This window comes from Lolium perenne, chromosome 2, assembly GCF_019359855.2.
Source record: "Lolium perenne isolate Kyuss_39 chromosome 2, Kyuss_2.0, whole genome shotgun sequence".
Lineage (NCBI taxonomy): Eukaryota > Viridiplantae > Streptophyta > Magnoliopsida > Poales > Poaceae > Lolium > Lolium perenne.
In genome coordinates this window covers 42714427-42728682 of record NC_067245.2, presented here as the reverse complement: position 1 = coordinate 42728682, position 14256 = coordinate 42714427, and the positions used below count along the sequence as shown (strand labels likewise).

The following is a 14256-nucleotide window of genomic DNA, read 5'->3' as shown; positions in this document are numbered from 1 at the left end:
ACGTGAAGGCCAGCGCCAATCTATAAATAGATCGACGACCACGCGCGTCGCCACGCACACAGCTTGTTTCCTGCTTCTACAACACACTCCGCAAAGATGGCAAATACCCTTGCGATTGTGATCTTATTTGCGTCGCTCGGCGCTGTGGCTTCTCAAGCTCCTGCCGCCACCCCAACAGAGAGCTTTCAGGGTTCTTCTCCAAGCGACATTAGTTCACCGCCGGCCGCCGCCCCGAGCGACATTTTCGGTAGCTCTTCTGCTCCGAGCACGAGTACACCTCCTAGCGCAATGAGCCCAACCCCTCCTCCGTCTGCAGGGACAAAGCTCAGAGTCGGCTTCTACAAGCGCTCCTGCCCCCGGGCAGAAAAGATTCACTGGTGGAAAAAAGGGCTTTGGTCGCGGTTGGCAACTGCCATTAGTCGCGGTGGCGCAACCGCGACCAAAGCTGCGCGACTAAAGGCCCCCCCCTTTAGTCGCGGTTCCTTACGAACCGCGACTAAAGGCCCGTCCACGTGGGCCGCAGGCGAGCGCCAGGGCGGAGGACCTTTAGTCGCGGTTCTTCTGGCCAGCCGCGACTAAAGGCCTCCGCAGGGTTTAGGGTTTTAGCCCCCCTCCCCCTAAATCTGGTTTCTTTTTAATTTGTATTATTTTATTTCTTTTGGGTTTTAATTCTGAAGGAGTTTCACATATTTAGGCCAACCGCGACTAAAGGCCTCCGCAGGGTTTAGGGTTTTAGCCCCCCTCCCCCTAAATCTGGTTTCTTTTTAATTTGTATTATTTTATTTCTTTTGGGTTTTAATTTTGAAGGAGTTTCACATATTCTACGGTACTGTATACATACATGCATATGAATGTACAATTTCAAACAAATTTGAAATTAGAACCAAAAAGAATTCAAGAGGAATATACAATATATATTCAATATCGGATGACCATATACAATATATATTCAATATCGGATGACCATATACAATTTTGAACAAGTTAGTTACAAATTCTGGTGCATATAAAGTTCTACGTCATCGTAATAGTGTTCTCCTTTAGGATCGATGACTTCCCTCGCCAACCATCCAGCTAGTTCCTCTTGAAGTGGTCGGAAGCGAGCTTCTGGACTAAGCGTCTTCCGGAGGTTATTCCTCAGGATGTTGTTCTCACACGTCTGGTCCCGCTCATTGCGGTATCTCCGGATCCTCTCACAAACATAGTATCCACATAGGTTGGTCCCCGGTGGCTGAGTATCCCAGTCGTCCGCACTGCCATTTTAAAATGTAGCTCTTTTTTGAATTCACCGACCTTGGTATCTACGAACCGTCTCCAAACCCTACGAGGCAAAGAAAATTAAATAAACAAGAGAGTTATTAATTAGTTACTTGATATTAGGAAATGATGAACGAAATAGGCCGATCGATATAGAGCGCAAATGAATGAAAATAATTACTTTTGCATCATTTTTCTCATGTCGCCCCAAAGCGCCGGATCCATATTCAGAGAGTCGTGGACGAGAACTGAGGAGGTCTGAACTTTAATTACCATAAGAATCCAGTGGAACCTGCGGACACGATACATGCACACTCATGAATAAATCAACGAAAAGCCACCTACAATGCATGCAGTAAACAAAACAGAATGTGCTCAAGACAGAAACACTCACCAAAAATGGTAAGGAAATAGAATATCACTTTTAAACTCGTTGCTGTTTTCTAATAAACCGCCACAGGTCATCCTCCACGTCGGCGGGGTGGTGTTCTAACACATGTGAATTAACGATGTGTGGGTCAATGAACCCAACATCATGGATGTTCCTTATTCGCATTTCCCGCTTCTTCATTCTGCATAATAGCGTACACAACAAGATAGTTAGGACAGTGCGAGGCAATGAACGAGATGGGGTAGAAATTAATAAATCACTTACGTAACGTAGCAACCGATGATAGATTTGTCGAGGTCGCGCAGATTGAACAGCTGGAACAATTCACTCAGAGGAATTTGTACCCAGTAATGTTTGAAGTGATGCTCATATCTAACTTCCGCATAGATATAGTCTTTGGCGTTTTTATGTTTTATGTAACCCTTGTACCAATTTAGCAGTACCTAGCATTTGTCGAGGTAGATCCCCTTCCTCGCAGGCTCGACGAGAGGGCCATTCTTCACATATGTAAATACTACGTCCTTCATGGGCGCCAGAACAAGGCCTAGAATTGCACGAAGAGTGATACCTAACTCGGCCGCTTGTTCTCTGGCACTCGTTACAGTCAATCCATGTGCTGCCGCAGCTGCTATGATATCGGGGGCATCCGGATCGGCGGCTTGCACTATGAGCGGGGCGATCGATTGTTTACTTTGTTCCCCGAGCTGGGCAACTTCTTTCCCCCTTTCTAATTTTGACTCGGCCTCGTCCTTCACGGCTTTCTTCTCCGCCAACTCTTTCCTGTTCTTGAACGCGAGTGCTTGCCTACGAAGTTCACGTAAATAGTCGTCAGGCAGATTCTTCGCGGCTTGGGACGGTGTGTTCAAAAATGACTTAGCCCACTGCTTTTCCTTGTCAGAATATACTGGCTTGGGCTCGCCCTCTATTTTCCTCTTGACGCTCGCCTTCCATTTCTCTAAATCAGCAGCCGCGCCCGCCTCGACTTCCTCGGCACTACTTTCCCAAGGCCTCGTGGGGAGAGGCTTCAGTGATACCTCCGGTACCTTTGTTTTCTTAGGTACGTAAGGGTCCGGGTTAATAACCCAGGACTGCTTCTGCTTCTTCGCCGGAGGTGGATTGGGGGGCGGTACCGGTGTCTGATCACCCGCCGGACGAGGACTGGGGGGCGGCGGCGTGGGCTGACGTGAATGAGGTGTATTAGGTGAAGCACCACCGCCACCGTCACCGCCACCGCCACCGTCACCGCCACCGCCACCGCCACCGTCCCCGGCAGCGCCACCACCACCACCGTCCGGGGGTGGACTTGTTGGCGCCTCGCCTGGAAACTTGATAAATTTCTTCTGCCATAGAATGAACTGGCGCTTGACATCTCCAAGTCTTTTCACCCCTTCAGGTGTAGCAATGTCAATGTCCAGGTCCTCAAACCGTTGGACTATCTCCTCCACCGTCACACGAGCATAGCCATCTTGAATGGGGTTGTTGTGGTGGAGTGCTCCAGGTGGTAAAGCACTGCCGATGGCTACCTTCATGGACATGTTCCCGATAGGATAATACAGATGACATGCTTTCATCTCCTTTATATCGTCCACGGGTAGCGAGGAGGCTCCGGTGCAGTAATTTCGACCACCGCAGGCTCCGGTGCAGTAATTTCTATCGTCGGTGCACCAGCCGGTGAGGCCTCCGTGGAAGCCACGCTGCTTCTTCTCTCGCTGGCTTCCGAGATCCATTGGATGATCTTCAAAGATGCTGCGCCCGAGCTGCATCTCTTTCGGCGACTAGTACACTCACGGTTTTCTTCATCACATCCATTTCAGTTACCAACTTCGCCACAACATCTGCATCCCGATCCATCTTTCTCTTACGGCTTCTGTAACCGTACGGGTCATCGTTCCGGGGGAACCCTATTTTCCACGGAATGGGCCCCATGCCTCGTATACGTCCTCCGTGTTCAGGATTCCCGAGGGCTTTTGTCAGGGCGTCGTTCTCTCTGTTGAACCTGATCCTCCCCTCTTGAGCCTCCCTCATTGCCTCAATAAGCTTTTGGGTGGGTGTAATTATTTTGCCCTGATAAACACACTCCCCTGTCTCCGGGTTCAGCGATCCCCCATGCCCGTACCACCAGCTTTTGGCCCTTGGGTCCCATCCCTCCGTACCTGGACGGATTCCTCGCGCCCTCAGCTCGTTCTCCATCTTCTCCCACTTAGGCTGCCAAAAGCGATACCCTCCTGGCCCCATTTTATGATTGTACTCCTTCTTGGCCGCATTTTCCTTATTTTGTCTCGATAGTTCAAGGAACTGCTCCGATTTCTTTTGCTTCACAAATTCTGGCCAATCATGTTGCAGTTTCTCATATTGTCCTATGAAATCCGGAGTCTTGCCCTGGTTGACAAAGTCATGGGCTAGATTTTGCTTGTATTTCCGGAATGCGTTGGCCATCCTAGAAAGAGCGAACTGTTTGACTAGCTTGCGCCTCTCCTTGTTTTCCGCAATCTTGTTACCCTCCTCATCGTATTTGCGGTATTCCGGAGGTAGAACGAAATGTTCCATAAGCTTGTTGAAGCAATCTTTTTTTCTCTCTTATCGACAAAAGTGAAACCAACACGTGCCTTCTTTGGCTCATTCCACTCTGGCGGGTGATCGAGACGTTGTCTCTAACAACGGCTCCGCATTGGCCGACAAACTTGGTGGCGTTCTTGCTGGGCTCCAGCGGCCTGCGGTTGCTTCATCGACAACATCGATGGTGCATGTTTCTCCTGCTTTCATCGTCTTGGTTGCGCCACGCTTTGACGACGTACTCGATTTTTCGACGATCCGGCCGAGGGCTAAAATAAGAAAGAGAGTCGCGCGCGTTAGTACACACACATTTATTCAAATCGATTAGTTGTATCACCAGACGCTCAATATGTATATATATATATATACCTCGGCGCCGGAGGTGGTTGCTACTTCCAATTGAAGATCGTCGTTTATCGACGTTTCTTCGGCATCATCTGCTTGCTGACGGCGCCCTTCATCTTCACACTCAAGGTTCAGATAAGAAGAGATATCATCTTCTTCTTCTCCGGTCGGCACATATGGAATATCGCCTTTTATGATGCCGAACATATGGTCTTCAGCGTCCGGATCATAGTTGTCCAGAATCGGGTCAGCTCTATCGTCCGCCATATGTCAGTCCTGAAAACATGTAGTCAAAACAAATTAATTAAGTGAAGAAGGGGTGGTGGCGGTGGCAAAAGGCGGTGGCAAAAAGGAGGGGCCGGCGAGCTGGAAGGGGTTGGGAGAGGGTGTCGCGGAAGAGCGCGAGACGGGGCGGTAGACGACGGCGTCACGGAGAGGGAGGCGTATGCGGAGGGGGCGACGAGGGCTCGCCTCCCCTCGGTATAGCGCGGTGGCGGTGGTGAAAGGGCGGTGGCGAAAGGGCGGTGGCGGTGCCGAGGACACATAACCCTCGCGCGGTGGTTAAGTTATGTGTCCTCGGCGCCCTAGTGCGTGTGTGTGGCACGCCGTCCTAATGCGTGTGTGTGGCGCGCGCGCCCGGCCGGCCTTCGGGCCTCCGTCTCCCCCCTAGATCTAGTACGTTTTATTAAGTCAAGATTTTAAGTCAAAATTATTAAGTCAAAAAAGTCAAAATTTTAAGTCTCAAATTACAAGTCTTCTTTTAGTTTTTTAAGTCTCAAAATTTTAACTCTCAATTATTTAGTTAATTTTAAGTCTCAAATTTTAAGTCTAAAATTTTAAGTCTCAAATTTTTAAGTCTCAAATTTTATGTCTTCTTGTAGTTTTTTAAGTCTCAAATTATAAGTCTCAATTTTTAGTTAATTTTAATTTCGAAATTAACAAAAACTAAAACTAAAAAAAAAGAAAAAATTGGCCGGGCCGGCCGGTATGCCCCATTTGAAGTAACAAATTACTTAAAACTATTTTTCATTTAAGTTACAATTTGTAAGTTACAAATTTTGAAGTTTTAATTTTTAAGTACTATTTTTTGTTAAGTATTTTTTTGTTAAGTACTTAGTTATCGACCGGCTAACAAAATTTAAGTTAACAAAATTTTAGGTTAACAAATTGTGAGTTAAGTACTTAGTTATCGACCGGCTAACAAAATTTAAGTTAACAAAATTTAAGTTAACAAAATTTTAGGTTAACAAAATTTTAGGTTAACAAAATTTAGGTTAACAAAGTTTTATTTTGTGTCTAACCAACAAAACAAAACAATTCAGATATGATGATTCAATTTTAGTTTTTTTTTAAGTCCAATTTTAGTTAATTTTAATTTCGAAATTAACAAGAACTAAAACTAAAAAAAGAAAAAAAATTTGGCCGAGGGGTCGGTGCGGCACGTATGGCGCCCATGTATCTTGGCCGGCGCGCGCCTCTCTCTCAGCGGCGCCGCCCCTTCCTCTCGTCTTGCGGCGCCGCCCTTCCTCTCGTGCGGCGCCGCCCTTCCTCTCGGTGGCGCGTAGCGGTGGCGACACGGCGGCGCGGCACGGGCGGCGCGCGCGCGTTTGTTTGGAGGGATCCTTACGGGCCGGGGCGTGGCGAGAAGAGAAGATGGAGGGCGGCGATGGCGGCGACGGCGCGGAGACGATGACGCCGGCGACGGCGTGGAGACGACGAGAAGGACGGCGTGGAGACGACGAGGGCGGCGCGGCGTCTCAGATCGATGCGCGATTCGGGCGGAGGAAGAAGAATGGCGCGGCGGTTCGCCGTGCGCGAATATATAGGGACCCCCTTTAGTCGCGGTTGGGGTCGCCAACCGCGACTAAGGGTAGCTGCTAATCGCGCCGGGGACCAACCGCGACTAAAGGTATTTTCGCCCGGTTTTTATTTTCCCACGCAAGGACCTTTAGTACGCGGTTGGCCAGGCCAACCGCGACTAAAGCTCTTTTTGAAATTTTTTTCTTTTTTGAAAATCATATAATACATATAATATATCAAAAAAATCAGAAAAATAAAACTAATTCAATTCAAAATTTTAAAAATACAAATAATATATCAAAAAAATCAGAAAAAAAAACTAATGCAATTCAAAATCTTAAAAATACAAATAATATATCAAAAAACTAAGAAAAATAAAACTAATTCAATTCAAAATGTTTAAAATACATATAATATATCAAAAAATTCATAAAAATAAAACTAATTCAATTCAAAATCTTAAAAATACAAATAATATATCAAAAAATTCATAAAAATAAAACTAATTCAATTCAAAATCTTAAAAATACAAATAATATATCAAAAAATTCAGAAAAATAAAACTAATTCAATTCAAAAAATTTAAAAATACAAATTATCAAAAATTCATAAAAATAAAACTAATTCAATTCAAAAGTTCGTTGGCCCCCTCTTCCCGCCTCTTTCCGCCGACCCCCTCTTCCCTCCTCGTCTTCCCGCCATTTCTTCCCTGTCTTCCCGCCTCTTTCTTCCCGCCAATTGTTTCCCGCCAATTTCTTCCGGCCTCTTTCTTCCCGCCAATTTTTTCCCGCCAATTTCTTCCCGCCAATTTTTTTCCCGCCTCTTTCTTCCCGCCTCCTGTCTTCCCGCTCCCATTTTTCCCGCCATTTGTCACTACATATAGGTAGCCCGGCTTGGCCAGCATCACATCTCTACAATCTCTCATCACTCTCTCATGGCTTCCACCGCACCCACTCTAACCTACCGGCAGGTGGAGGAGCTTTGCGCCTCGAACTACCCTTGCCCTCCGGCTACCGCGTCCCTGCCGGCCGGAGCCTAAGCGCCGGCGGCGTGCCGGTCCCTCCGTCCTCGGTACCGCGCGCCGGGCGGCCATCACGAACCACTACTACCTCGACCTCACGCCGGAGCAGCGGATGAATCCCCGCTGGCATCCCGATAACCAGCATACTTGGGACGCCTTCTTCATCAATCGGCGTGAGAGGGCGCTCGCCAGGTATGAGGAGGACGGTCTGCCTCCTGGAAACTTCCACGAGGCCGGCCGTCGGCTATGGTGGTACGGCCGGACTCTGCAGAGCGTCATGGACTACATCACGGCCGGCGATATCCCCCGCCTGCGCTACCCTCAGTTCGAGCCACGAGCGCCGCCCGACAGCGACGACGACAGCCGGCAGCGGCAGCGACGCCGGCAACTTAGAAGGCGACGACTACCAGTACAATGGCGGCGGCTATGAAGACTACGAGTATGCATATTATACGCCTAGGCAGGAGTATGACTAAATCACTCCAAATTTCATGTATGTAGGAGTATGACTTAGTCACTCCAAATTTCCTATATGCAGGAGTATGACTTAGTCACTCCAAATTTCATGTATGCAGGAGTATGACTTAGTCACTCCAAATTTCATGTATCATCAGTGCTATCTCGAGTCAATTGAATCATTCGAAAATGGACACCAAACACATCACGGGTAATATAATTCACATGATTCATTCAACAAAGTTTGGTACAATAAATTATTACACATCATTTCTTCCCTTGTGTCCCTGCTTGCTTACGATTGTGCCGTATCCATGGAGCATCCTCATCATTTAACTTAATGCTTGGGTCGGTGTTCACTTTGAAGGGCGGAATTTCAGCAAACATATTATAATCTTCTGACATGTCTGTCTTGTCCTCCACTCCCACGATGTTTCTTTTCCCTGAAAGAACAATGTGGCGCTTTGGATCATCGAACGATGTACTGATCGTTTTCTTATCTTTCCGTTTCCTCGGTTTGCTACTCATGTCCTTCACATAGAAAACCTGAGCGACATCTTTCGCTAGGACGAATGGTTCGTCAAGATAACCAAGATTGTTGAAATCCACCATTGTCATTCCGTATTGCTGGTCCACCTTTACCCCACCTCCTGTTAGCTTGAACCATTTGCACCGGAACAAAGGGACCCTAAAGGAGGGTCCATAGTCAAGTTCCCATATCTCCTCTATGTAACCATAATATGTGACCTTTTGCCCATTCTCGGTTGCTGCATCAAAGCGGACACCACTGTTTTGGTTGGTGCTCTTTTTATCTTGGGCGATCGTGTAAAATGTATTCCCATTTATCTCGTACCCTTGGAAAGTCGTTATAGTCGAAGATGGTGTCTTGGCCAACATGTACAGCTGATCTACAACCTTATTGTCACTCATTAAATGTTTTCTCAACCAACTGCCGAAAGTCTCCATGTGGGCCTTCCTAATCCAGGATTCAGGCTTCCCAGGGTTGTCCGAGCGTAAAATATTCTTGTGTTTCTCAAAGTACGGAGCCACCAAGCTGGAATTGGTCAGAACTGTGTGGTGTGCTTCAGTCAGAGAATGGCCGTCCATACATATCATTGATTTCCTTCCGATCGTGCCTTTTCCACTTAGTCTCCCTCGTGCCGCGATCGAGGAAGACCAATCGGCTTAAGGTCAGGAACAAAGTCAACACAAAACTCAATTACCTCCTCATTTCCATAGCCCTTGGCGATGCTTCCTTCTGGCCTAGCACGGTTCACGAACATATTTCTTTAATACTCCCATGAACCTCTCGAAGGGGAACATATTGTGTAGAAATACAGGACCGAGAATGGAAATCTCATCGACTAGGTGAACCAGGAGGTGCGTCATAATATTGAAGAAGGATGGCGGGAACACCAACTCGAAACTGACAAGACATTGGATCACATCGTTCTGTAACCGTGGTAGAACTTCTGGATTGATTACCTTCTGAGAGATTGCATTGAGGAATGCACATAGCTTCACAATGGCTACTCGAACATTTTCCGGCAGGAGCCCCCTCAAAGCAATCGGAAGCAATTGCGTCATAATCACGTGGCAGTCGTGAGACTTCAGGTTTTGGAACTTTTTCTCCGCCATGTTTATTATTCCCTTTATATTGGACGAGAATCCTGACGGGACCTTCATACTGCTCAGGCATTCAAAAAGATGACCTTCGCTTCATTGGTCAGAGCGGAGCCGGCACGACCTTGAAACCGTTCCGGATGCTGGTCATCAGGGTCTTTCAAACTTTGCTGGTCCTGCCGTGCTTCCTTTGTATCATTTGACTTCCCATACACGCCCAAGAAGCTTAGGATGTTCACGCAAATATTCTTCGTAACGTGCATCACGTCGATTGCAGAGCGGACTTCTAGGACTTTCCAATATTCTAGCTCCCAGAATATAGATTTCTTCTTCCACATGGCTACGTGCCCGTCAGCTCCCTTCGAACTGATTGTCCGCCGAGACCCTTTCCAAAGATGACTTTCAAACCCTTGACCATATCAAATACCTCAGACCGGTGTGTTCCGCAGGCTTCGGCCGGTGATCTGCGTTTCCGTTGAAATGCTTGCCTGTCTTTCGTCCTGGATGACCTTTCGGAAGAAATCGACGATGCCCAAGGTACACGTTCTTCTTACAATTTGGCAAATGTACACTTTCAGTCTCATGTAAGCAGTGCGTGCATGCATTGTATCCCTTATTTGACAGTCCCGAAAGGTTACTAAGAGCAGGCCAATCGTTGATGGTTACGAAAAGCAACGCTCGTAGGTCAAATTCCTCTTCTTTGTGCTCATCCCACACACGGACACCAGGTCTGCCCCACAGCTGTAAAAGTTCATCAACTAATGGCCTTAGGTACACATCGATGTCGTTGCCGGGTTGCTTCGGACCTTGGATGAGCACTGGCATCATAATGAACTTCCGCTTCATGCACAACCAAGGAGGAAGGTTGTAGATGCATAGAGTCACGGGCCAGGTACTATGGCTGGAGCTCTGCTCGCCAAAAGGATTCATGCCATCCGTACTTAGACCAAATCTTATGTTCCTTGCGTCAGCTGCAAAATCTTTGAACTCTCTGTCGATCTTTCTCCATTGCGTTCCATCTGCGGGGTGTCTCAACTCCCCGTCCGACTTACGGTCCTCTTTGTGCCATCGCAACAACTTGGCATGCTCTTTGTTCCTGAACAGACGTTTCAACCGTGGTATTATAGGAGCATACCACATCACCTTGGCGGGAACCCTCTTCCTGGGTTTCTGGCCCTCAACATCGTCACCAGGGTCATCGCCTCTGATCTTATAACGCAATGCAGTGCATACCGGGCATTCATTCAAATTCTCGTATTCACCGCGGTAGAGGATGCAGTCGTTGATGCATGCATGTATCTTCAGAACCTCTAAACCTAGAGGGCAGACAACCTTCTTTGCTTCGTACGTAGTGGCGGGCAACTCGTTATTCTTTGGAAACATATTCTTCAACATTTTCAGCAAGTTTTCAAATGCCGAGTCAGCTACACCTGCCTGTGCCTTCCATCTCAGCAAATCCAGTGTGCAGCCCAGCTTTTTCAGACCATCATCGCATCCGGGGTACAGCGCCTTCCTGTGATCCTCTAACATGCGATCCAAATTCTCCCTCTCTTTTTCAGTTTCGCAGCGTCTCCGTGCATCAGCAATGGTCCGACCAAGATCATCAACGGGATCATCACGTGCCTCTTCTTCACCTTCCCCTTCACCTTCCCCTTCACCTTCAGCATCCTCCATGAAAGTATCACCGAAATGAGCAAGATAGCTTTCATCGATGAAATCATCCCCTTCTTCATCTTCTTCCATTATAACCCCTCTTTCTCCATGCTTGGTCCAACAATTATAGCTTGGCATGAAACCGTGCCGAAGCAGGTGCATGTGAACATCTCTTGAGGAAGAGTAACCCTTCTGATTCTTACATTTAACACATGGACAGATAACAAAACCCCCCTGCTTGTTCGCATTAGCCACTACGAGGAAATCTTTCAAACCCGCACTGAACTCGCCGGAGAGTCGGTTACCGTACATCCATTGTCGATTCATCTGCATTATTATAATATAAAATATATAATTAACCATCATGCATTTGTTAAACTAACTAGCTACAAACAATATAAATTAAACAATGAACTACACACACATGCACATTTTATCAACGACACATCAAAGGTTCAAGTTGCTAACCGCGATCGAGGAGGAAAAAATAAATGAGAAAGCTCAAGTGTGGCTCCAACACTTCATATCATGTTTGTTTCATGCTCTTGGGGCATTTCATCAAACACCTTATGTGCATAAGAGGAACCAAAAGCAAACCTAACACCCACTTGTGAGCTTGTGAAGAGAATGGCACCAAATGGCTAAGTGTTGGCTGCTGGATGGGTATATATAGGGGAGGGGCTTTAGTCCCGGTTGGCCTGGCCAACCGCGACTAAAGGCCTTCGGGCACCTTTAGTCGCGGTTGGCCTGGCCAACCGCGACTAAAGACCCCCCACGTGCACCGGCTGGCCACCGAGCGCCCTGGGCCCAGGCCTTTGGTCGCGGTTCTCCTCCCGAACCGCGACTAAAGGTACCATTTGTCGCGGATCCTGCAGCATCGCGACTTATGGGGCTCACCCGAAGCCTGTTTTTCCACCAGTGATTGTCAGGGCGGCCGTGTGGAAGGCCTTGTCCAAGAGCCCCGTCATCGGCGCAGGATTGATTCGGCTGCACTTCCACGACTGCTTCGTCCAGGTATGGCAACAATATACCGTCAGATGTGTATATGTCGGGCATTATGTGATGCTTGGTGTTCATTAACGTGTCGACGTGTTACCGCGCAGGGTTGCGATGCTTCCATCCTGCTCGACCCGACGGCGGCCAACCCGCAGCCGGAAAAGCTCAGCCCTCCCAACTTCCCAAGCCTGCGCGGTTTTGAAGTGATCGACGCGGCCAAGAAGGCGGTAGAGAAGGTCTGCCCCGGCAAGGTCTCCTGCGCCGACATCATCGCCTTCGCCTCGAGAGACGCGTCCTCAATCCTCAGCAGTGGGAGGATCAACTTCAGGATGCCGGCGGGGCGCCTGGACGGCCGCGTGTCACTCTCCGGCGAGGCGCTCCAGTTCCTTCCCCCGCCATTCTTCAACCTCTCGCAGCTCATCGGCAGCTTCAAGGCTAAGAACTTGGACGTAGACGATCCCGTGGTTCTCTCCGGCGCGCACACCATCGGGGTGTCTCACTGCTCGTCCTTCACCGGCCGCCTCCCCCCGAATCCCTCTAACATGAACCCGGCCTTCGCCACCATGTTGCAGAGAAAGTGCCCCACGAGCCCCAACATCACCAACGACCCCACCGTGGTTCAAGACATTGTGACGCCAAACCGGCTGGACACACGGTACTACACCAATCTGCTTAAGCACAACGTGCTCTTCACCTCTGATGCGGCGTTGCTGACATCACGCCGGACCACGAGGAAGGTGCTGCAGAATGCGCTCATTGCCCGGAGGTGGGAGACGAAGTTCGCCACAGCGATGGTAAAGATGGCTGCCATCGAGATCAAGACAGCAGCCAACGGGGAGATCAGGAACATGTGCAGGGTCGTCAACAATTAGGTAATTTTGCTATTAGCCATGGAACGTGAACGCTTTGTAGGTTTGTTTCGTTTATGTCCCGGTGGTATCTGTCCATGTTGAATCGTCCTTCCGCCTTGTTCCTTGATTAAGTTGGAGCATGCCTGCTGATGCTTCTATTCTTCGGTTGAATGGGTCGGTTGGCTGAATTGTACTCGAGCATAGAGGTCTTTTTTGGATATAGAAGAGGCTCTTTGAGTACGGCTTTAAATTAAATTGATAAAGCCAAATTTGCTTAAAGATACAAGGCATGGAGGAAATTATCTTACAAAACAGATCAAATATCACACAGGAGGAGGTGGTGTTTTGGCTCCATGAAACTGCTGGAAATGCATTCTAAAATGTCAAAATATTATAAAAAACCGGGAGTACATCCGAACAATCTACCTTCGTTGTGACATCCTAGGCCAGGGCTAAATAAGATTGATAGGATAATCCATACCAACAAGTTCAAACTTGTTTTCCGGAAGCTCATCTCCAAATAACTTCAAGATTAAGCGTGCGTGGCCTGACGATGCTTGACAATCTGAGAAGTTTTTCACTGCCAAGGGTGGTCGGGTGTTACATTTGGTATCAGAGCCGACCTTCGGGGCTACAATGGGCATTTGTGGGTTAGGGGCGCGCACATGTGGGATATGTGCCAGGACTAGACACATAAATGTGTTCCAAGAGGGAACCATCATCTCATGGGGCAGACCGACAAGATGGGACGCAAACATGCCACCGTATTGAAGAACTTGAGGGTGAGCTCTTGCAAGCACACAAAGTGGTCACTGCGCTTTTTCAGGCGAATGATAAGGCGCAACTAGGTGTTGCATCGTCCTCTCAACACAGGAAACAACTAACACTACTAGGAAAATGGCTATAGGTGAAGAAAACATTGTCGGCGCACCAAGATTCTGCCGCGCCGGTGGCAAGTGGTGCCGGCGCACCACTTTGTCGCCACGCCGGCGACGACCGCACACTGCCGGCGCACCAGCCGAAATCCTGCGCCGGCGAAACACAAATTGTGTGAATGAAATATAAACTATAACATTGGCATATTTAAAAGACAATTCCAACGGTGTAATTTTTATGGTTACCTCCTTCAGATGGTGATAATACCACCCCAATTAGTTAATGTGATGAAAAATAAATCGGGTACAATTTGTTTTGAATATCAAACCAAAATAAATTTTCAATAATCCATAGAATCTACAACAATTGTTATTATAGCGAAGGAAACACGTTGAGTTATAAACAGAATCTGCACAATATGATGAATTCTCCGC

General features: G+C 47.9%; 1 protein-coding gene across 1 annotated transcript; it reads left to right on the top strand.

Annotated features, from left to right (window-relative positions):
* The first annotated feature begins 96 nt into the window (after positions 1-96).
* Positions 97-12967, top strand: LOC127331939 (peroxidase 2-like). The gene is made up of 3 exons (XM_071825315.1): positions 97-377; positions 11975-12113; positions 12203-12967. Exons 1-3 carry the CDS (start codon positions 97-99, stop codon positions 12965-12967), a joined length of 1185 nt encoding a protein of 394 aa, XP_071681416.1.
* Positions 12968-14256: the final 1289 nt, after the last annotated feature.